We start from the raw sequence: 24,683 nt of genomic DNA, 5'->3' as shown, positions 1-24,683 counted from the left end.
CTAGATGTCAAAAAACACCACAGCAATTGACCTAACCATTTTTATTTACTTATAAAAATCTTAACAATAATTGTGTTTTTCCTGATTGTGTGACTTGTAAAGTCCATAGTCGGGGGAGGAGCAAAGGTCAAAGTGTTTTTTCAGCTGCAATAAAAGAAGATTGTGTAGTGATTGTTTCACTATTTGAGTTTCTTGTGGATTCACCACAAAAGGCATTTTTCTTCCACTACTGCAATACTGCCATACAGCACCAAAGTGTCAATGTTTTACACTTAACATTAAACATTCAAATTCAAAACAATGTTGTAGGGCTTTAATAATGATTGAGTGATTCAAATACTTTGATTATAAAAAACTCTCGACACAGTCTTTGCTTCGATGCTTCCTTTAACACGCGGCTCTGTAGTGCTCCGATGTATTAAACGATGTAAACACAACTAGAACAAGACCTGCAATACAAAAGTATTTAGAAGCAGTGTGTGAATAAAAGGTTTGACAACATTGATCCCACACACACTGATAACACAATAGCAACAGTGATGATGATGCTGACACAGTTTAACATGCAGCCGGAGTTTGTTTATGCGCAAGAAGTGGAGGCGTTACTGAGACAGTGAGGTCAAGGTGAGTGAAACAGAATGTTTCTAACGTCAAAACAGCAGCGATGTTCCTGTAATCACCATTAAAACCTTTACTTTAGTGAGTGAGTCCGTCATCAAAGCACCTGATCAACAAACTCTGGCGTGAAGAGAAGCAAACTCTGCAGCTGCTCCATCCACCGCTATTTGTTTTAAACAGAGAAAAAAATCTGCAGTAAACCTCCAGAAATACTATTAAAATATGCAGATGATCTGTTAACTGAGTCTGACACCAGACTGGTTAAATCATACAGCTTGCTGAAGGCTGACGGTAGCAGTCTTATTGTACATGGAAGTGGTATCTGCAGCAAACAGGGGCTAAACTGTATTAACTTGAAGACTCTTGTAACATTTTTCACACTGAAAGTGAAATCATATCAGATAATGTGATAATTAAACTGCATTAATATTTAAAAATATAGGAATAAAAACTTTTTTAACAACCTAATAAAAATATAAATGGGCATTTAAACTCTGATCCGCTGACCTGAGAGGTATTAGGTTGGACACTGAATTATTATTAATTATGAACATCTAGACCATCGTATCATCTGTTTAGATTACACATATATCTTGTTTTGTTTTATTGGACCTTTGGTAAATGGCCTGTATTTATATAGCGCTTTACATATCCAGTCATCCACCCATTCACACACTGGTGATGACAAGCTACATTGTAGCCACAGCCACCCTGGGGCGCACTGACAGAGGCGAGGCTGCCGGACACTGGTGCCACCGGGCCCTCTGACCACCACCAGTAGGCAACGGGTGAAGTGTCTTGCCCAAGGACACAACGACCGAGACTGTCCAAGCCGGGGCTCGAACCAGCAACCTTCTGATTACAAGGCGAACTCCAAACTCTTGAGCCACGATCGCCTTTGACTATTTATACAATTTTTTGACAGATCATATATCTTATGTAGAAGCTAAGCCTACGCTTCGTTAACGGGGGTGACGCGATGTCACTGGTATGCATGAATTAAGTTCACAGTCCAATAAATCCAGCAGTATGTATCTTGTCCTTTTTGGTCTTTATTACGTATCGACTTAGCATAACAGCGCAACGGTCACAAACTGTTTGCCTAATGTCTATAAAGCTCTGAATGGTTTAGGACCAAAATACATCAATGACCTCCTGACCCAGTATGAACCTTCCAGATCCCTCAGGTCATCTGGATCCGGTCTTTTATCAGTTCCCAGAGTCAAAACCAGACACGGAGAAGCTGCATTCAGCTTTTATGCTCCTTATATCTGGAACAAACTCCCAGAAAGCCTCAGATCAGCTGAAACACTCAGTTTATTTAAATCCAGGTTGAGCAGCGCATTGTGATCACTTACTTTGTATGTTAATGAAGGATATGTTGCTGTGAGGAGACTGGTATTGTCCTCCTTTATGCTGTGACATGTAAAAACATGTCACTTCCACCTCAGCAGGTGAACTCTGCTGTGCCATAGAGAGGAGCTCAGTTGCTGTAAGTGTCTGCAGACAGGAGATGGACGTAGATTTTCTTCTTCTCATAAAGTACAAAAAACACTGAGTCACAGAAACAGATGATGGAGTCTGACATTTCACTGTGACTGAGTCTGTTTCTGTGATCATCATTAGATTCATTGTCAGTTCAGGTCGAGGAGCTAAAAAATGTAAAGATTTCTCAAGTTAATTAAAGAAATGTTTCGTTTATTTGAAAATAAAAGCTAATAAGAGAAATTGCTTATGTATGTTATGCACATTTACATTTTCCTCACACAAAACAACCGACAAGTTGAGAGAAGTTGTTTTTTCTACTGATACCGTTGCCAAACATCCTCATATTAGTTAACTGCATTAGTATTTACTCACTTTGTATAACAGCTGTAATTTCTGACATGTTACTCAATGGAAATTTTGTTTTAAATTGACACTTAAATTCAAACAAATTGCAGTTTATTTAAGAATGTAACATCAGTTACATGTAAATAAAACTTTATAAAAATCAGTTTTTAGTCTCATTCTTTGGTTTATAAAAGCTAAAACTTTATGCACATACTGTACAGAGGTATACTTTAGAGCCGCATGTTATGATCACTTACTTTGTATGCTGATGGAGGACGTGTTACTATGCAGAGACTTATGTGGTCCTCCTTTATGTTCTAATGTGTAAAAACATGTCACTTTGACCTCAACAGGTAAACTCTGCTCTGCCATAGAGAGCAGCTCAGTTCCTGTCAGTGTCTGCTGACAGGAGATGGACGTAGATTTTCTTCCTTTCATAAAGTGCAAAAAACACTGAGTCACAGAAACAGATGATGGAGTCTGACAGTTCACTGTGACTGAGTCTGTTTCTGTGATCATCATTGGATTCGCTGTCAGTTCAGGCCGAGGAGCTAAAAAAGGTAAAGATTATTTTTTTAGTTAAATAAGCAAATGTTTCATTTACCTAAAAATAAAATATATTAATAGAAACTAATCTGAGAGTTTTACTTTTTAAAATGATCAAGTTTAATACACATTTCACACAATTTCTTCCCCCAACCCTTAAGTTGAGAGCAGCTTCGTTTTTTGTACTGATACTGTAGACAAACATCCTCACATTAGTGCACTTCAGCAGAATTTACTCACTCTGTATGTTGATGGGTGACATGTTGCTCTCTGGAGATTTCTGTATATAAAAGTAATAACAGGTCACTTCAGCTGTAAGAGGTGAACTTTGACGTGTCCATGACAGAAATTCAGACCCTGTCAGAGTCTGCAGACAAGGAGCTGCTTTATCAGGTTTATGTCCTGAAATGATGAAATAACACTGAGACACAGGAACAGATGATGGAGTCTGACAGTTCACTGTGACTGAGTCTGTGTCTGTGATCATCTGTGGATTCACTGTCAGTTCAGGCCGAGGATCTAAAAAATGTAAACATTTGTAGAGTTAAATAAGCAAATTTTTATTTTATTTAAAATAAAATCTAATAATAGAAACTGTTGTGAGAGGTTTTTTTCTGATGCACATGAAAATTTTCCTCTTAACTCACAGTGTGATCACTTACTTTGTATGCTGATGGAATATCTGTTACTGTGAGGAGACTGGTATTGTCCTCCTTTATGCTCTGAGCTGTAAAAACATGTCACTTCCACCTCAGCAGGTGAACTCTGCTGTGTCATAGAGAGGAGCTCAGTTCCTGTCAGTGTCTGCTGACAGGAGATGGATGTAGATTTTCTTCCTCTCATAAAGTACAAAAAACACTGAGTCACAGAAACAGATGATGGAGTCTGACATTTCACTGTGACTGAGTCTGTTTCTGTGATATTCTTTGGGTTCACTGTCAGTTCAGGTCGAGGAGCTAAAAATTTAAAAATTTGTTGAGTTAAAAGAGAAAACATTACATTTATTTGAAAATAAAATTAAAAAAACTACTCTGAAAGTTTTAATCTGATGCACATTTAAACCTCATATTACTGCGTTCGTTGCAGTAGCATTTACTCACTTTGTATTGTGATTGGTGACATGTTACTCACTGGAGATTTATATATATAAATGTAATAACAGGTCATTTCAACTGTTACAGGTGAACTCTGACGTGTCCATGACAGAAATTCAGACCCTGTCAGAGTCTGCAGACAAGGAGCTGATTTGACAGTTTTATCTCCCGAAATGATGAAATAACACTGAGACACAGGAACAGTCTGACAGCTCACTGTGACTGAGTCTGTCTCTGTGATCTTCTGTGGGTTTACTGTCAGTTTAGGTGGACGGAGATCTGAAAAATTCAGGTACATGTTAGATTAATTAAGCACATTCGCATCTATATTATATTATTTATATTGTAGATTTATAATAATTACATTTAGATGAATAATTATTGCAAGTACTCAGATAATAACTAATCAACCCCATAATTACAATTGAAACATATTATAAACTGTTCATGTACTTTTGTCACTCACTGTTTATGGTGATGGTGGATGGCTCGCTTTCAGGAGATGGCAGTTTAAAAGTATCAATTTGTACAGTGTAAGAACATCTCACTTCAAGCTCAGCAGGTAAACTCTTATGTGCGATCTTTAGTAGCTCAGTCGCTGTCAGTGTCTGCACACAGGAGGAACCTTTGGACAGTTTTTGGCTTGCAGTGTAGAAATCACACTGAGACACAGAAACAGATGATGGAGTCTGACAGCTCAGTGTGACTGAGTCCGTCTCTGTGATCGCAGGTGGACTCACGCTCAGTATAGGTGGAAGACTGGCTGAAATTACATTTACGCAGATGTTATGTTGAATATTTTATATATGCACAAAAAGTATTCATGATGAGCAAAGCTGAGTTACTGTAGAGAAACTCTAGAGACAAAACAGTAAAATTAATAAACCCATACAGTGATAAACACATGAAACTACGACTGACCTTGTGCTTTAATTTCATGAAAGGAATCTGAAGAAGGAAAGAAGAAAACACAAAATAGAATCAACAATAAAAAGATTCAAAATGTAAACTTGTGTTAGAGGTAAACATGCTAACACCTAACAGTAATAATAGGTGAGACTATATTTAGTAATAGGTGACATGAACAATGAATCATAAGAAGTTTAACTTACACATGAGAACGACTAGCAGCAGGAGATCAGCCATGATTAAAAGAACAATGTGAACGTGCAGAACAGACTACAACAGTCTGACTGCTCTGACTCTCATGTGCATTAAATGTTAATTTTAGAACTTGTTTTCAGGAAAACCACAGTTTTCACAGTGTCACACTAACTGGCCACAGTAAGACACACGTCACATACTGAGAACCTGCAAATATACACTTTTTAAACCCTCACACATATAACTAGAATATATTTAGTAAACCTTTTTGTAGGCACATAACAGTTAAAGTGTCTGTTGATCACTTTTGTGTTTCTTATACATGTTTATTTCTACCATGGCAGAACGATTAGTGAATACATGCTTTATCATGTATGTCAAAACAAAAGTAATTTGCTTTTTAGTAAATGGATTATTAATGAAATTTTGAGATGTTGGTAAAAATGGTTATAGAAATCTTTAGACACAGATGGGGATACCATTTCCACCTGATTATCAGTATAGTTTTTGTGTTTGTTCACCAGCCATCATAAAACTTCCTTTCAAGTAAAAATGCATTTTAGCATACAGTATAGCTACAGCTAGAGTTCATATAAACTATACAGCAGAGGTCTCATTACTATAAACCATGAATGCCTATGCCATATTTTTTCTTCTAAGGCATAGCAACAACCTCAATATATGAGAATAAATGGACAAACAGAATTATAAATAACTTGTCTAAAATGAGACCATATAAAGTAAAGAGGTTTGACTTCGAGGACAGACGTATCTCCACCTAACTGCTGTTCAAATCTCCTCATTGTGATGTTCAGCCAATCAGAAGAAAGTCTGTTTTAAAGGAAGCTAGCACAGGCTGTGGGTGAAGCAAGGCTTTTGTAGAGGACAAGACAAGACAAGACCATATACACAAATAGGCGAGTGAACACGGGTAAAAGCAAACTAAAGTGAAACTAATGAGAGCAGAGAAGCTAATTACAGACAAAAGCTGGAAGTCAAATGAAAGCAAGGAGTATGAGAAAACTAACCTTCCAAGTAAAACAGGAAAAAGACAAAAGATAAACAACAATGCACACTAATTTTTTTTTTCTTTGTCTGTTTCCTAAATGCTGGATACTTTTTTGTAATAAAAACTCAGAGAGACACAAATAGACCTGCTGTAGCACACTTTTTGAAACCCTCAACCCATATAATGATGATATTGTTAAGTTAAATGGAAATCTGGACACAAGCACAGAGGTGATCTTAACAGGAAGGAATTTATTCAATAGGCGAGCAACAGTCTTTTCCTCAGAAATATGTTGGTGGAAGCTAAATTATGTATTATAAATGAGCTGTCTCTTTCTCATGTGTTTCCAGACAAAATCAAAAGTAATTTTGAACTAATTGTCTCTAAAGACCTGCTAAAATGTTAATTTAACACTCTTTTGAGTGTTAAATGAACATTTTTGACAGTGTTATATTGCTAACAGTAACCTAGTCAGTGTTAAAGATTAACAATGGCTAACATTAGCAGTGTTGATTCTCTAACACTGTAAAGTTACTAGCATGTTTAGTTATTTTCCAGTGTTAGAAAATCAGCACTGCTCAGTGTTAGTCATTGTTAATCTTTGTCACGTTCCCCTAAAAGGGTCCAGGCGATTAGGGAAAGTAACAAAAAGTGTCCAGGTCAGAAAAAGGAGACAGGGAGGCAAAAGGGGTTCAATTAAAGAGTTTTATTAAAGTTTCTATTAATAACTCAACTAAAAGAGACAGACAAGCTGTTATCACCATTTAAAGAAACAAAACAAAACTCAAGCGTTGGTCAGTAAAATGAAAAGTAAGTAAAGAGGATTAGTTGCCAAACACACTCTTCTCCACGAGTAGGAGCAGAACACACAGCTCACTAGCTGCAAATCAACAGAGCCCTAGAGCTGCTCTTCTTCTTCTTCTTCTTCTTCATCTTCCATTTTAACGGCAGCTTGCACTTCCATAGAAGTTGCATTACTGCCACCCTCTTGTGTTACTTAGACTGCATCTAGCTCTTTAAATCCTCTTAAATAATCCCATACTTCTCAGAAACCAAAGAACCACTTCTATCCTTTCATGACATCCTAGCCATTCAACCACCTTTTCAAACCTGAGTCCCCCCTCATTCCAGTTTCTACCCTCATCATTCTCCTATAGTTACCATACCTCCTGCAGTTAATAAATACAAGCTCAATTGTTTCCATAACACCACACCAATTACACAGCCCCTTTAAATGTTTCCCCATCCTAGAAAGAGTGCCATTCAGGTAACAATGCCCTGTTCTTATTCTACACATAACAATCTCCTCCCTCCTATTCAGTCCTCTATTTGTTTTACTTCTACTGTATTTTGTACCCTATACAATTGTCTCCCTCTAGTTTCATTATCCCACACCATTTTCCATAACTTCTTACTTTCACTCCAAACTATACACTTTCCTTCCGATTTAGATAATGGTATCTGTACCTCTGCATCTACTCTTTTAATAACTTCCTTAGCCATTCCATCTGCTTTTTCTGGCCCTAGAGCTCACCTTTCTCTGGCCTTTAATACCTTTAATTACTGATGGGAGTCAGCTGTACAAAAGAAAACGGTGGCACCTAAGGTAGGAGGGATGGTAGGACACACCCACGCAGGTAACTTCAGGAGAAGGCCCAAAGGGCAGCTCATCTCTGTGATGCTTATCAGAATAAATCTGTGGGTATTTTGTGATCAATATCTAAGACAAATCAATAGAGTTATATTATTGACTTCTCAGAATCACACAGATGACAGCAAAAAGTTAACCAAACCTGTCAAAACAATAAACTACATCTTCCTGTAGAAAACATTTTACTTGTAATGAAAGTTTTTAAAACTCAGTTGTTATTATTATTATTATTAGTAGTTGTAGTAGTAATTTCTGCATTTAACTAAAAACTAATTCACAAGTGAAAAAGCTTTATTAATATTGATTTTCTTTTAAGATATGATAGGACAAGAGTGACAGTCATTTACATTGTACAGTAATGGAGGTTAGGTTACTGTAGATGAAGAATACCTTGATCAATTCTGTCCCCAGGAATGAAGGTTGTTAAATCTGTGGCTCTTAATCCAACCTTTAGATCAACAAAAACTGACATATTGCAGCACAAAATGTCTGTTATTAAGGTGGTTTATCAGTATGTAATAATATGGAAAAGAAAAAAAGACATTTGTACTGCAATGGTCAACATGCTACTGTAAATAACATTCAGGCACAGAAACAGATGAAGGAGTCTCACAGCTGAGTGTGACTGAGTCTGTCTCTGTGATCACTGGTGGATTAATGATGAGTTTACATGGAAGAGGAGCTGAAGAGTTGAAACAATAACTGCAGTTAGGATCACATCTGTGTCTGACCAACATACTGAAAGCATGCTTTGCTTTCACACATTAAGATAATATCAGTACTTTGTGGTAAAGCCGCAGACTCACTTTTGATGATGATGGAGGAATAGTCACTGTACAAAGAGTTTGACTCTCCCGTCTGGGGCGTGTAAGAACAATTCACTCTCCATGTGGTCTGAGACCGGCCATCTCCAGAAGTTTAGTTGCTGTCTGGTGTGTCGGACAGGAGAACTTTTCTTTTAACATATGTGTCTGAAATAGGTATAGAGTGGTTTTACTGCATATTGTAATATTGTTGTCTGCACACACGGAGACTTGATATATTAAAAGGTACAAAACCAGTGACTGTAGAAAACATGGACGACGTGACAGCTCCCCAAAAATGAAGCCAATTGTCTCTATCGCCCCCTGGTATCTATATTTAACTCAAGCCCTATTTAATGTTGGTTTTTATAAAATATTAAATGTTTATGTAATTACAGTATTTTACCGTAGACTGACAGAATTACACTTAGTGGGAGTTGCAATCTTTTAACATTTAGTTTTTAATAAATTCTCTCTCCAGCAGATTTTCGTTGATGATATCAATAGCGAATTTAGTCAGAGAACCTAGTATTTACTTTCATGGTCACCTGCCTGATTTGGTGATGTTAGCAACCTTTCCTTCACCAAAACTGACTCTGAGGAAATCCTTGATCACAGTGACAGCCTCAGTCATATTGAGCTGTGAAGCTTCATTAGTGTAATTTCTACTTTGCAAGCCAAGTGTCTACAGGCTCCTCCTGTGGGCAGACACTAACAGGGACTGTGTAGTTGGAGATGGTTAGAAAGATTTTACCTGCTGGAGCTGAAGTTGGTGTGCTTATGTTGCAAAGCTTGATGCTTTTCTTTTTATGTCTCCTGGCAGTGACCCATCTACTATTGCCATAAACAGTAAGTACTTGAACTGCCATGAACTTCATATATATATATACTATATATACATATATATATGATTTTTCTTATGCAGATGAGGCATTATTTCTGTACCATTATTTGTTATTCCAGAGGCTTTTAAGCTATTTTTTTGCACTTGTTGTCTTGTAAAAGCCTATATTACATATTTTCTTTCACAATTCATTAACTCCACAGAGAAGGCATCGTTTAAATATGTTAAATATGTTTCTTTAAGCAAGTTCTTCATGACTGAGCTAAGTGTCCTCTTTTTTGGAAATCAAAATATGGTCACCCTACTATATCTGATTGTTTTTTTCCCACAGTTCAAGTCAACTGTTGCACACTTGGATTGAAAGGAATTGCAACCAGTGTAGCTTTATTAGTTTTACTTTACTGTGCCTGCAAATATATAGACATAGCACGTCGTTACACATTTGTACAGTCTCACACAGCTCTTTTTAGGCGCACTGCCTTATGGTTAGTCTTTAAATTCAAATGCTAATACTCCTAACAGTAACATGAATGAAATAACATAAACAAAGATAGTGTGATTCACCAGTTTTCACCCACTGTGATTGGACGATCTGATTTCCTCGTGTCAGCATTGTTCCCACATCATCATAATTAATGTTGTTCCAGGTTCAACATGGCAAGTGACCAATCACCTTCTTGTGATGTCATTCCTTTGCGACTGCACTCCACGAGCGTCTGGCAGCACAAATGAACCAGCTGCTAGTTAACGAGAGACACCCGGAATGGCTAACCGAAGGTCGGACGGTCCTGATCCCCAAGGACCCCAAGAAGGGAGCGGTCCCCTCCAACTACCGACCAATAACCTGCCTCAGTACTACATGGAAGCTCCTGTCAGGCATCATATCGGCTAAGATGAACAGGCACATGGGTCAATACATGAGCGGGACACAGAAAGGAATTGGCAAGAATACCAGAGGTGCAAAACACCAGCTACTGGTAGACAGAACAATCAGCCGAGACTGCAAGACCAGACTGACCAACCTGTGCACTGCCTGGATTGATTACAAGAAGGCCTATGACTCAATGCCCCACAGCTGGATACTGGAATGCCTAGAATTGTACAAGATCAATGGGACCCTAAGAGCCTTCATCAGGAACTCAATGGGGATGTGGCGTACAACACTAGAGGCCAACTCCAAGCCCATAGCACAAGTTACCATCAAGTGCGGGATCTACCAAGGAGATGCTCTGTCCCCACTGCTGTTCTGCATAGGCCTGAACCCCCTCAGTGAGATCATTAACAAGACTGGCTACGGATACCGACTACGGAACGGAGCAGTTGTCAGCCACCTCCTGTACATGGATGACATCAAGCTGTATGCCAAGAGTGAACGAGACATCGATTCACTGATCCACACTACCAGGCTATACAGCAATGACATTGGAATGTCGTTCGGACTGGAGAAGTGTAGTCGGATGGTAACAAAGAGAGGGAAGGTAGTCAGAACTGAGGGGATTGAACTACCAGAAGGCAACATTGCAGACATAGAGGACAGTTACAAGTACCTGGGGATCCCGCAGGCAAATGGGAACCATGAAGAGGCCGCTAGAAAGGCTGCAACCACCAAGTACCTGCAGAGGGTCAGGCAAGTCCTGAGGAGTCAGCTGAATGGTAAGAACAAGATCCGGGCCATCAACACATACGCCCTGCCCGTGATCAGGTACCCTGCTGGGGTAATAGGCTGGCCAAAGGAGGAGATAGAAGCCACTGACATAAAGACAAGAAAGCTCCTGACCATGCATGGAGGGTTTCACCCCAAGTCCAGCACCCTGAGGCTGTACGCTAAGCGGAAGGAAGGGGGCCGGGGACTGGTGAGTGTCAGCACCACAGTCCAGGATGAGACAAGGAACATCCAAGAATACATTGGGAAGATGGCCCCAACTGACCGAGTGCTCAGTGAATACCTCAGGCAGCAGAAACCCAAGAAAGAGGAGGGAGACGAGGAACCATCATGGAAGGACAGGCCCCTGCACGGTATGTACCACCGGCAGATAGAGGAGGTGGCTGATATCCAGAAATCCTACCAGTGGCTGGACAAAGCTGGACTGAAAGACAGCACAGAGGCACTAATCATGGCAGCACAAGAACAAGCTCTGAGTACAAGATCCATAGAGGCTGGGGTCTATCACACCAGGCAAGACTCCAGGTGCAGGCTGTGTAAAGATGCCCCAGAGACAATCCAGCACATAACAGCAGGGTGCAAGATGCTAGCAGGCAAGGCATACATGGAACGCCATAACCAAGTGGCCGGCATAGTGTACAGGAACATCTGTGCCGAGTATAACCTAGAAGTCCCGAGGTCAAAATGGGAGATGCCCCCAAGGGTGGTGGAGAATGACCGAGCTAAGATCCTGTGGGACTTCCAGATACAGACGGACAAAATGGTGGTGGCTAACCAACCGGACATAGTGGTGGTAGACAAACAGAAGAAGACGGCCGTAGTGATCGATGTAGCGGTTCCGAATGACAGCAATATCAGGAAGAAGGAACACGAGAAGCTGGAGAAATACCAAGGGCTCAGAGAAGAGCTCGAGAGGATGTGGAGGGTGAAGGTAACGGTGGTCCCCGTGGTAATCGGAGCACTAGGTGCGGTGACTCCCAAGCTAGGCGAGTGGCTCCAGCAGATCCCGGGAATAACATCGGAGATCTCTGTCCAGAAGAGCGCAGTCCTGGGAACAGCTAAGATACTGCGCAGGACCCTCAAGCTCCCAGGCCTCTGGTAGAGGACCCGAGCTTGAAGGATAAACCGCCCGCAGGGGCGTGCTGGGTGTTTTTTTTTATATATATATGGGTCATTCTTACTATTCGGTGCCATTTGAGTCCTAATGACATAATATGGTATATTTAGTGTAAAACTTGTCTAATGCTTATTTCTAAACCATTTTCTTGTATGTTTAACCCCCCTCTACCATAGAACACATTGATATATACACAGGATAAATACATTAAAAGTAAATTACTTTTATTTTAGCACAAGTCACTAAAGTACTATGTCCCCAGTCATGCTTGCTCGACTTCAGTTACAAATATAACTTAAAAAAAAAAAAGAAATCTAGATTTTTCATCATTTCTGGATTGGCTTATTTCTAATGTTCCTCATCAAATGTTCTTTTTTATTATTAATGCATGTTTAATACTTAAAATCTTTAAAAAATGTTGTGTCCCTGAATCAACTGTCACCCCTGTTACTCTGATAAGAATTCCATAGAACACATCACCTGATTATTCTTTTAGTCACATGACACTCCCGGATGTAACATATTTTGGAGGGAAAACTTTCAAGAAGAAGACGAGTAAGTACCACTCTTTAATCAACCCTTTTTTCAATGTTTTAGCAAGATTTTGTAATGTGGCAAAGCATAACACGTCCAACCTGTTACGCTTATTAATAGTGGAAACAATTTTTTTTTTGTAATTTTTATAATATGGCTAATAAACATGTTAAAAATGGTTCTTAGTGGTCACCATGTACTAGCTTGTTGTTCATCATACTAGTAGTAATGGCTAAGTTTAGCATAAAATCTCCCCCCTGATACCGTCACCCCTGTTATTGCTATGCACTGTAACAGGGGGGACACATGGTAACAGGGGGGACGTAAGATGATAGAAGTTTAGTGTTTAGGGTTATTTATACAAGTGTGTATTGGTAATTATTATTGACCTGTATATATATACTTTTAGAAGATTTTGAATAGTATACATTTTTCAGGGAATGGCACCAATGTCTGCTGCGGAGAAGCAGCGGCGCTACCGAGCACGTCGTGATGCTGACCCTGAGAGAAGACAGATATATCTCAATAAAGAGAAAGAGAAGTGGAGAAAGGACAGAGAGGAAGGGGAAAAAAAAGAAAGTGGCAGATCTCAGTGAACGACAGAAGAGAGCACAGAGAAAGCAGTGGCGAGAAAGGAAAAGAAAGCAGAGGGCTAGTGCCAAAGGCAGGACAGAATTTGGGGCTATGAATACTCCTCCCCTAAGTCCAGAATATTCCCTAGAGCCAGAAAATGCCCCGCAACCAGGACCCTCAAGGTTAGAAGAAGAGTTGACAGTTCAATGCTTTGCTGATTAGGTAGATTTTGTATTTGAATGATAAAACGTGATTTTGCCCTAAAAAGAGAGAGAGAGAGAGAGAGAGAGAGAGAGAGAGAGAGAGTGTGTGTGTGTGTGTGTGTGTGTGTGTGTGTGTGTGTGTGTGTGAGTCTACCTGCCTAATACATTATAAACATATAATATCCAACGTCTATCTTATACTGTATCTAAACCTTTATCTAAACATATATATATAATAATTGTGACAATATTTCCTGTGTTGTAGGCAATACATTGTTGGACGAAGGAATATTAGACAGGGAAGAAGGAGACTCAAGAATGAAATTAAAGAGCTAAAGGCCTTGTTGGAAAAGGAAAAGAGAAAAAAAGAAAAATACAAGAAGAGGTGCCAGCGTTTGGGTGGGGAAAAAAAATCCCCACGTTCTAAAGTGGATGCACTGCTGCGTCATGAAACAGTTAGCAACACAATTAGGAAAAGACTATTACTGCAGGAATCAATCATTGAGGAAATCAGGAATAAATACAAAAACACCAAAAAGGAACGAGAGAGGCAAATTATTGCAAAAACGACAATAGGAAAAATTATAAAGAAATACAGGCTACAGAGGGCTGCACAGACAGCTCTAGGCTTTTCAAAAAAGCGTGGTCAAAGACAAGATGGAGGGCTCATAACCTTTGAAAGAAAGGAAAGCAATAGATTACCAGTTGATTGCAAGCAGAAAATAAAGGCCTTCTTCTTAAGAGATGACGTCAGTCGGATGACAACAGGACGAAAGCAAACTAACTCAAAAGAAAATAAAAAAAACAGAAACGTTTGCTAACTGATTCACTGAAGAATCTGCACCATAAGTTTCTTTCAGAAACTGAGCATCAGGTCTCATATTCTTGTTTCTGCACCTTAAGACCATTTTGGGTTGTGGTGCCCACAGAAGCTGATCGTGAAACCTGTCAGTGCAGGACACATGAGAACTTACAGTTCATGGCCAATGCCCTGTATGTCCAAGGTCTGTCAGCAACAAAACACATTGAAGAGATGGTAGATGCAACAATGTGTGATGCTAAATCCAAAGTCTGTGCATATGGTGAGTGCAAAGACTGTTTCAGTACAACACACACACTCTTGAGACCTCCTAACAACACAGAGATGGCCTTTACCAAGTGGTCTCTAGAAGAGAATGAAAAATTAAATGATGGAGAGGTATCTGGTAAAAAGTCAACAATTACAGTGAAGACAACTGTCATGACAACAGAGGATGCACTTGCAGGGGAATTTCATGACGGACTACTCAGATTTAGGCGGCACGTCTTTAATATCCGATGGCAGTATAGAGCCTACAGACAACTGAGAGAAAATCTGAGAAACGATGAATGTCTGCTACATGTAGATTTTTGAAGTTTCTTTAAGGTGGTATTTTTTGTCACTGATGTTATGTCCACCCTGTTACCTCCTGTCCACCCTGTTTCTCCTCTGTCCACCCTGTTACCTGTGTGTTTCTTTTGTTAATTAAATCAAATCAACAAACATAATGCATGTCTCTTTGGTTATTGGGAGGGAATGAATCAGCAAAATTAAGTTACTTAAAAATGGAGCCAATTTTTTTTTAATATTCCCTTTGAATCTAAAAACAATCTTTTGAAATTACACTGTGTCTTAAAACTGAACCTGTCTTCTTTCAATATAATGCTTGTTTAAAATACTTCCTTGAAATTTCCTTGCAGATTTTAAAAAGGGACATTGTAGCTTTTAGAAAATGTAAATATTACTATAACTGTGCATTCAAAACAGTTATTAATAGAAAATTGAATGTCCTGTAACAGGGTGGACATTTGGCACGTCATGGTAAAGACTTTGATTTTAAAAAATATTATAATATAATATCCTTAGCTGGACCAATACATTTTTCTTATAGGTTGAAAATCCCTCTTTTAGATGAAATGTTAAAATAATTCAAAATTTTGTATTTTTTGATGAAGAGTGATCACACTGAAATGGCACCGAATAGTAGGAATGACCCATATATTAGGGGTGCAACGATATTCGTATCGATATTGAAGCGTTCGATACAGTGCTTTTGGTTCGGTACGCATATGTATCGAACAATACAACATTTGTAATTTATTTTATCAATTTTCCTTCTGACGATGCTGTCTGTGTTGAGCGCTCAGTGAATCTGTGTTCGACTACTCCGCCTAGGCTGCACTGTCGAGCGCAGATCCACTGAGCGCTCAACACAGACAGCATAGTCAGTGTCACTACCCGATCCGTACCGGAAACCCGATCGGTACCCCGCATGCGCAAATCTTACGTCACTTCCTCTCTTTGCCAACATTGCGACATTCAATATATTTGAATGATACGGTTAGCGCCCAGTTAGCTCCTAGCATTTCTCAACAGCTCTGCCTCCTTTTCGACTACCGGGACATTTAAACAATGGATAATCCGTATACAAAGAAATTCATGCTTTTCTCCTCAACAAGGAGCGTCCCCCGATTGAGCAACAGCGCCGTAACATAAGGAGAATGGCGCCTAATTACAGAGTTAATAATGCAGACTTTGTAATATCTCACGTGTAGATTCATCAGCCAGATGAAGTGTTTACTGACAATTGACAGTGATAGCTGACGTCATCATCACTATTCTAATCAATCCTCTCCTCACAGACGAGCATAAACACACTCGACTATCGCTAAATCAGATTTAACACACGTTTGTAATGATGATAATTCAGTTTATAATAGGGTTTATTCGCTCGGTCAGCAGGTGGCGGTATCCTCGTACACTGGGGAGTAAACTGCCATTAAACGAACAGAAGAAGAAGAAAACATCTGCACATGCGCCGGTCAGACTTTACACATGCGCAGTAAGGATTGGAGAGTCCTGATCCGTAACTTTCTTTTTATTTTTCGTTTTTGTCTACATTGTACTGAAATGCTTCATTATTGCAAACATTTTAAGATATACTTGTTATTCTTAACATTTTAACAGATACTCTGACCCATAACTATCGTAAAACGCTACGACCGGAAGTAGAAACCTTTCGCGCATGCGGGGTACCGATCGGGTTTCCGGTACGGATCGGGTAGTGACAAGGAGAAAAGCATAAATTTGCTTGTATACATCCATTGTTTAAATGTCCCGGGCTGTCGAAAAGGAGGAAGAGCTGTCGACAAATGCTAGGAGCTAACTGAGCGCTAACCGTATTGACACGTATCATTCAAATATATTTAAATGTCGCAATGCTGGCAAATACAGGAAGTGACGTAAGATTTGCGCATGCGGGGTACCGATCGGGTTTCCGGTACGGATCGGGTAGTGACAGCCCCCCCACACTCCCTAGCAGATCGTTACATGGAGAAACCTTTGGAATACAAGCGCGCTGATCCACACAGGTATGCACACGGGTGTTCACTGCTCGTAGACCCAAATTACACCTTTCTTGGCCGCTACTTCGAAGCACATCTGTCCTGCGTGCTGCACAACAACATTGAATATTTAGTATTTACTGCTGTTTACACTTAGCTAGATTAATGCGATGGTGTTGTGTTTAGTATGTTGCTTTGGTTTTTTTTGCTTGTTTTCTATTTTTCTCTCAACAGGTGATCCAGGAGATTTTTATTTTTTTTTCTCCCCCCCTTTCTCACTGTCCCTCTCCCCTTCTGTTTTTCCTTTCCTTCCTCTTTCTTTCTCCCTTTCCTATCCCTCACTCATGTCTGTCCCGTCTGTAACATCTGAAAATAAAATATAATAAATAATAAAAACAAAGATCGACCAAATGGACCAATACGGCAATGCCACGATGATCCATTTGGCAAAGTAAATCCATTGGGTATCCTTGTTGGTCTTCAGACAACAATTCTGATGGCTAAAGAACCAAATGGGACAGGCAAAAAAAAAAAAGAAAAAAAAAAAAAGAAAAAAAAGATGGTGGCTCTCAAGCACAGCAATGTAAATCACACACACACACACACACACACACACACACACACACACACACACACACACACACACACGTGTCTATATTTACACATACATACACAAAGCTGTGTAAACCAACTGTGGCACACCCAAAATGCATGGCCACTTTTGTGTTAATCATTTAATTTAATTTATTTAATTTGTTTATCAGTTATTTTCTGTGGCTATTAATATCCAAAATGACTTTGACAACATGACCAACCTAACCAGTGCATTATTTTGTCACATAAACTGTATAGAAGGTACAAAGAAATGGAGCAACACCCCAGGCGGAACTATTATTCCAAGACAGGTGCAACCCGGTTGCTTTAGGGGGATGGACTTCCGCCCACGAGTCAGATGCAATCTGAGAGGCAAACCGAGTGCACTGTCTTCATTGCTCCTGAACTTTACCTGTGTTTGTAGGTTGGTACCTGGTAAAGAAATACTACCACTGTTTGTACATAACAATGTTTTATCTCCATGTTAACTTGTGAAGAAGTAGAACAGTACCTGTAACACTTATGGGCACTGCCGCGCAGTCGACTCGCATCAGTGTGAGACAGCGGCGTCAGGCTGCGCAGGCCGCTAGCAGAAACGGCGCGGTAATGTTTTGTATTGTGGGTCGTTAGCGCCCAGAGCATTGTCTTGTAGGAAGGTCATTCATATCGATTTATTTTCTTTTCATTATGAAGGTTGGTACTCCCGCACACTTTACTATTTTATATAAAGCTTATGATACAAAGATGTTTTATTGTTAAGTGTCATTGAGGTTTGAAAAGTATATAGCTGTTTAATATGTGAGTGTTAATGACATGTGAAGTAGAAAGAAGTTGTCCATGTTATGCAAAAGTGAATTTCATCCTCAGTGTGCTGTAAATGTGTGTCTAATTCTGCTCAATTCCAGTATTCAGAATCTGTACAGTCGTATATTGCTGTAAATTCATTGTAGATTACAGTGGCTTCCAACTGCTTAAGTAAGAGCAGGTGTGTACTTTTGTTTTGCTTAGACTGAGCGATTGCATGAAGTACATGTAAAATAGTGGAACGTGTAGAGTGTGAATTCATTTATTTTTCTACTTGTGACTTTGGGGAAATGGACAGATATGGACACTGGGACTGAAAAAGTCATGCACACGTGGATATTGTTAATGCTGTTCATGTTTATTGAAACTTGAATAAGAGATGCAATCTGAGAGGCAAACCGAGTGCACTGTCTTCATTGCTCCTGAACTTTACCTGTGTTTGCAGGGATTTCTTCTTTGTTATTGTGGCACCATTCTTGGGGCCCGTAACACAACTATAAATAACGAATCTAAACTTATATACATAAAATACAGAAATGAATGAGGTGGAATGAATACTACAAAATGTACATAAGGTGCAGCTGCAGTCTGGCAGTGGGAGCAGTGTGACAGGTCAACTGTTAAGAAGGGAGATGGCGAGGGGAAAGAAACTGTTCCTATGTCGGGTGGTCCTGGTCTGCAGGCTTCTGTACCGTCTGCCAGAGGGCAGCAGATCAAAAAGTCTGTGTCCAGGGTGTGAGGGGTCTGTGATGATTTTCCCTGCCCGTTTCCTGGTTCTTGAGAGGTACAGATCCTGGATGGAGGGCAGGGGCGTGCTGATGATCCTTTCTGCTGCCTGTACAGTCCGCTGCAGTCTGCTCCTGTCCTGTTTAGTGGCTGCTCCATACCAGACTGTGATGGAGGAGCACAGGACAGACTCAATGACCGCAGTGTAGAACTGGATCAGCAGCTCCTGTGGAAGACTGTACTTCCCCAGTTGTCTCAGGACAACTGTATATGTCAGTATATGTCCACTACAGCGCCGCAAGGTTTCCACAAGCATTAGAGAATTAGCTCTAGCTGCTAATTGTTAGCTTCATGACTATCGCTACCAATGAATATATACTAATGACACATAATGGGGATTAACAGCCAACTTTCCCACATTCTCTGCAATCTGTGGGCTCATCTTTAGGAACTGAGGAATAACTACCCTTCCCGTACCATGTCTTATTGGAGACTGTGGCACACATTATTTTACAACAACCAAAGAAAATAACATATTTGAACAATCAGAACATTTTAACCAAATATAATATTTTAACTAAAGATTATGGGGGGTTTCTTGTTTTGTCCACAATGCCTCTCTTGTCCTTACACAACAACTTGCCAAACGATCTGAAATGCTATCATTTGCACATGAAAGTGCACCTGTTACAGTAAAACTGGTCTGTTTGTACCAATGACTGCAGAAAACATGGACAAGGCGACAGCTCCCCAAAAATGAAGCCAAAACGTCTCTATTGCCCCCTGGTATCTGGCTGCAGTATAGGTCATAAACCCTGCCTCCTCCATGTTAGCGGATGGGACAGATATATTTTTTCCAAAGCTTCTTTCTTTTGTTATCAATAGTTCTCATCACACTGATTTATGTCCAAGGGGTCTCCTTTCCCATTAGTTTTGTTCTAATTCCTACCGCAGTGATATTACAGTTTTTCTCAAATGCTAAAACACATTTCACAAATGTTTCCACCATGTTCCCCAATGTCTAAACACAACACCCTTTTCTAAAGCTACATAAACACAACCACACCTTCCCACTGCAAAACTCAAACTTTCACACCAAAAGAGCAGCTCGAAGCTTTCAAAAATGTAAACACTATACACATCATTACACACTACAGCAAAACAATTGAAAACACAATGCTCAATTTGTGAGAAGGTTCTTTGTTTCATAACTGCCAATGCATATTTTTAGAAACTATACAGTAACGGATCGTCGTAGATCTCTGCAGAGGATTAGGCATTTAGATTTCTGAGTTTCATATGAAGAGTATAAATCTATAAAAAAATCCTGCATGTATGTACACTACTGTAACACAACTCAATGCAAAAACAGAATCTATTGCACACAACAGTACTCTTGAAAACATGATCAGGGTGTGAAGTTTTTTTATTTACGTTATTCACACCACAATCACTGTGCGGCATCATGTCATTGAGCTGCGTCGGGCCACATCACCTCATTCACATCGCAGGCTATATTGTCTCTTGCCAGGCACCATGGGAAAAACGCCCTGGAATGGCGATTCCATCCTTGGAAGGCCTCCGCTGGGATGTCAACACAGGCCAGCTCCATTGCCCTTAGGAGGGTCTCTCTTGTGTATGGTTGTCTGTCAGAAACCTTCCATCTCCACGATGAGAAGAACTCCTCTATAGGGTTCAGGAAAGGGGAGTAGGGTGGCAGACAGACGTTTAAAAAGTGGTCACTGTTGGTGGTGAACCACTCTCTGATATGGTTTGTTCTGTGGAAGCGACATTGTCCCAAATGATCACATAAATGTGATGTGCGGGCCCAGGATGGTGTTGTTGGCGGTCCAGGAGGATGTCTTTTAGCTCCTCTAGGAAGGTGAGGAGACGTTGGGTGTTGTAAGACCCAAGGACTTACTCATGAGGTCTAGCCATCGCGTCCAACTGTAATATCCTCTGTGAAAATGTGAAAGTGCACAGGTGTTCAGAACAACAGTCAATCAGGTAGCACAGTATTGTCCAGAAGTAATGTAGGCCAGTGAGCAACACAGTATGTCCACTAACTGTACTGTGAACATGGATGTATACACGGAAAACACGGACTGGAGCGTGTTCGAACATCAGGACCTTGAAGAGCCACAACATCAGTGCTCTCATATATTACAGTTTTTCTCAAATGTTAAAACACAAAAGCCAATCCTGTAACCCAAATGACCAGTAGTCTAAACACATTTACGAAATGTAGCCACCATATTCCAGTACCATAAACACATGTCACATGAAGACACAATTCACAAAACACAACCCTCTGTACTCACAAATCTAAACACATTTTTCCTTGCTAAAACACATGTTGCAAAACAACTCTGCTCATATTCTCAAATGAAAGCCCATGTGATGCAAAATGCTTGCCACAGTCACCAATCTTTGAACACAGGGAACACACCTGGCGTCAGTCACTACACACAACGACTCAAAATTGAAGACACCTGTTGCTAATGATGTGACCCCACCTATGAAAGCATAGTTTGGTGAAGATGCCACACAATCACAATGGATGAAGGCATACGAGCGTGCGGAAGGAGAAGAGCTGCAGGCCAAAGAGGAAGAGGGGTTGAGATCAGAGGAGGAAGAGGTGAAGGCCTAAGAAGAAGAGGAGTTCGGAGTAGAGGAGGAAGAGAAGGAGGCCAACAAGAGAGAGGAGAAGGTCCAGGTGGGAGAAGAAGACAACCTCGCACCATAATAACAGATGATATGCGAGCAACAGTAATTGATCATGTCATTGTCCATGGCATGACAATGGCTGAAGCGGGACGAAGAGTACATCCAAACCTGAGTAGGTTCACCGTGGCCACCATTATCAAGGCATTTAGACAACACAACAGGTATAGTACGCTATTGCTCTCTTTGTCACACTACAGTTTTACAGGCCTGTGAAAGTGGTCTGTTACTTTACATGTAGTTTTACATATGAATCGGTCAATTGACAACACATGTGTCTTTCTTTAGAGCTAAAAGAATGCCACATAGAGGTGGGAGGGTTGCCATATTCACAGCGGCACAAGAAACCCTCATTGCAGATATGGTCCGTGAGAACAACTGCATTACACTCCGAGAGATCAGAGACAAAGTCATTGCAGGTAATGTCAACTTCGAGAACATTGATGCTGTCAGCGTGTCCACAATAGACAGAGTACTCCGGCGCCAACAGATGAGGATGAAACAGGTCTACAGGGTTCCCTTTGAGCGCAACTCTGCGCGACACATAGAACAACGTTACGAGTATGTGCAAGTACGTATACATCCATGTCCACAGTACAGTTAGTGGACATACTGTGTTGCTTAGTGGCCTACATTACTTCTGGACATTACTGTGCTACCTGATTGACCGTTCTGAACACCTGTACGCTTTTCCATGTTCACAGAGGATAATGCAGTTGGACGCGATGGCCAGACCCCATGAGTACCTCTTCCTGGATGAGGCTGGCTTCAACCTCCAGAAACGAAGGCGAAGAGGCTGTAACATCATTGGCCAAAGAGCCATCACTGAGGTTCCTGGCCAACGGGGGGGTAATATTACTCTTTGTGCAGCTATGGGTACGGAGGGGCTTGTCCACCGGCATGCTGTCCTTGGGTCTTACAACACCCAACGTCTCCTCACCTTCCTAAAGGAGCTAAAAGACATCCTCCTGGACCGTCAACAACACCATCCTAGGCTAGCACATCACATGTATGTGATCATTTGGGACAATGTCCGCTTCCACAAAACACACCAGATCAGAGAGTGGTTCACCACCAACAGTGACTACTTTTTAAACGTCTGTCTGCCACCCTACTCCCCTTTCCTGAACCCTATAGAGGAGTTCTTCTCATCATGGAGATGGAAGGTGTATGACAGACAGCCATACACAAGAGAGAACCTCGTACGGGCAATGGAGCTGGCCTGTGCTGACATCCCAGTGGAGGCCTTCCAGGGATGGATTCGCCATTCCAGGGCGTTTTTCCCGCGGTGCCTAGCAAGGGACAATATAGCCTGTGATGTGGATGAGGTGATGTGGCCCAATGCAGCTCGGCGACATGATGCCGCACAGTGACTGTGTGTAATACTGTAAAAAGACCGTGTAGACAATAAAAAAGACTTCACACCCTGATCATGTTTCCGAGAGTACTGTTGTGTGCGATAGATTCTGTTTTTGCATTGAGTTGTGTTACAGTAGTGTACGTACATGCAGGATGTTTTTATAGATTTATAGTCTGCATGTGAAACTCACAAATCTAAATGCCTAATCCTCTGCAGGGTTCTATGACTATCCGTTACTGTACAGTTTATGACAATATGCATTGGCAGTTATGAACCAAAGAACCTTCTCACAGATTGAGCATTGTGTTTTCAATTGTTTTGCTGTAGTGTGTAATGCTGTGTATGGTGTTTACAGTTTTGACAGCTTCGAGCTGCTCTCTTGGTGTGGGGGTTTGAGTTTTGCAGTGGGAAGGTGTGGTTGTGTTTGTGTAGCTTTAGAGAAGGGTGTTGTGTTTGGACATTGGGGGACCTGGTGGTAACGTTTGTGAAATGTGTTTTAGCATTTGAGAAAAACTGTAACTTCTGTGTCAACAGTGTCACTGTGGACAAACTTCTCCGGGTGTATTCCAACCAGAAACCCTGGATGACTAAAGAGGTCCAGGTCCTGCTGAAGCAATGTGACGCCGCTTTTAGATCCGGTGATGGTATGCAGTACAGTGCAGCCAGATCTGAGTTGAAAAGAGGCATCAGAGAGGCCAAGGCAGCGTACAAGAGAAGGATTGAAGACCACTTCACCACCAACAACTCACGACAGGTATGGCAGGGAGTTCAGCACTTAACCAACTACAAACCTGGCAATACCACGTTGACTGAGGGTAACGCGGAGCTTGCAGAGGAGCTGAACCACTTCTTCGCACGCTTTGAGGTGAAGGGACCAGAGGCAGCAGCAGCAAAAACATCGGACAGCAGCAGTAGCCCAAGCCTTATAGTGCAGGAATATAAGGGGTTGAGGCGCACACTGAGGGCAGTGAACCCCAGGAAGGCCACCGGACCAGATGGGGTAACCGCAAAGGTCCTAAAAGAGTGTGCAGACCAGCTGGCTGGGGTCTTCACTAAGATCTTCAACACTTCACTGTCCCAGTCCTGCATCCCGCCGTGCCTAAAGTCAGCCACAATTGTCCCACTGCCAAAGCGTACTAACATTAGCAGCCTCAACGACTACCGACCAGTTGCTCTAACACCTGTTTTAATGAAGTGCTTCGAGAAACTGGTCCGACGTCACATCATGTCCTGCCTGCCACCCACACTCGACCCGCTCCAGTTTGCATACAGAGCTAACAGATCAACTGAAGATGCCATTGCTACAACGCTCCAAACCACCATCTCTCACCTGGAAGTGCAGGGCCGTTACGCCAGGCTGCTCTTTGTTGACTTTAGCTCTGCTTTCAATACGATACTCCCGGACAGACTAATAGATAAACTGCTGGAAATTGGACTTCCTTCCACCACCTGCCGCTGGATCAAAGACTTCCTCTCAGACCGTGTACAGAGAGTTAGAGTGGGGCCTCATCTTTCCTCAG

The 24,683-nt window shown here is 41.0% G+C and overlaps 2 protein-coding genes and 1 pseudogene across 2 annotated transcripts in view; 1 reads left to right on the top strand and 2 right to left on the bottom strand.

The window, feature by feature from the left end:
* Positions 1–3,229: 3,229 nt before the first annotated feature.
* On the bottom strand, positions 3,230–4,389 carry LOC146669992 (uncharacterized). The gene is made up of 3 exons (XM_085407814.1): positions 4,100–4,389; positions 3,660–3,964; positions 3,230–3,516 (listed from the first exon to the last, which is right to left on the bottom strand). The coding sequence occupies exons 1-3, from the start codon at positions 4,387–4,389 to the stop codon at positions 3,230–3,232; spliced, it is 882 nt and encodes a 293-aa protein (XP_085263940.1).
* A 160-nt stretch (positions 4,390–4,549) lies between these two features.
* The window catches only part of LOC146669990 (uncharacterized), a 35,289-nt gene continuing 15,155 nt past the window's right edge, over positions 4,550–24,683 (bottom strand). The window contains exon 3 of the mRNA XM_085407812.1: positions 4,550–4,854. Coding sequence (XP_085263938.1) covers positions 4,550–4,854 — 305 coding nt within the window. The remainder of the gene's footprint in view (positions 4,855–24,683) is intronic.
* On the top strand, positions 13,853–14,985 carry LOC146669991 (uncharacterized; annotated as a pseudogene).

This window comes from Rhamphochromis longiceps, linkage group LG5, assembly GCF_057381845.1.
Source record: "Rhamphochromis longiceps isolate RC_006_pf linkage group LG5, R_longiceps_female_GT1.1, whole genome shotgun sequence".
Classification (NCBI taxonomy): Eukaryota; Metazoa; Chordata; class Actinopteri; order Cichliformes; family Cichlidae; genus Rhamphochromis; species Rhamphochromis longiceps.
The sequence above is the reverse complement of the archived record's forward strand: the minus strand, read 5'-3'. Positions and strand labels throughout refer to the sequence as shown.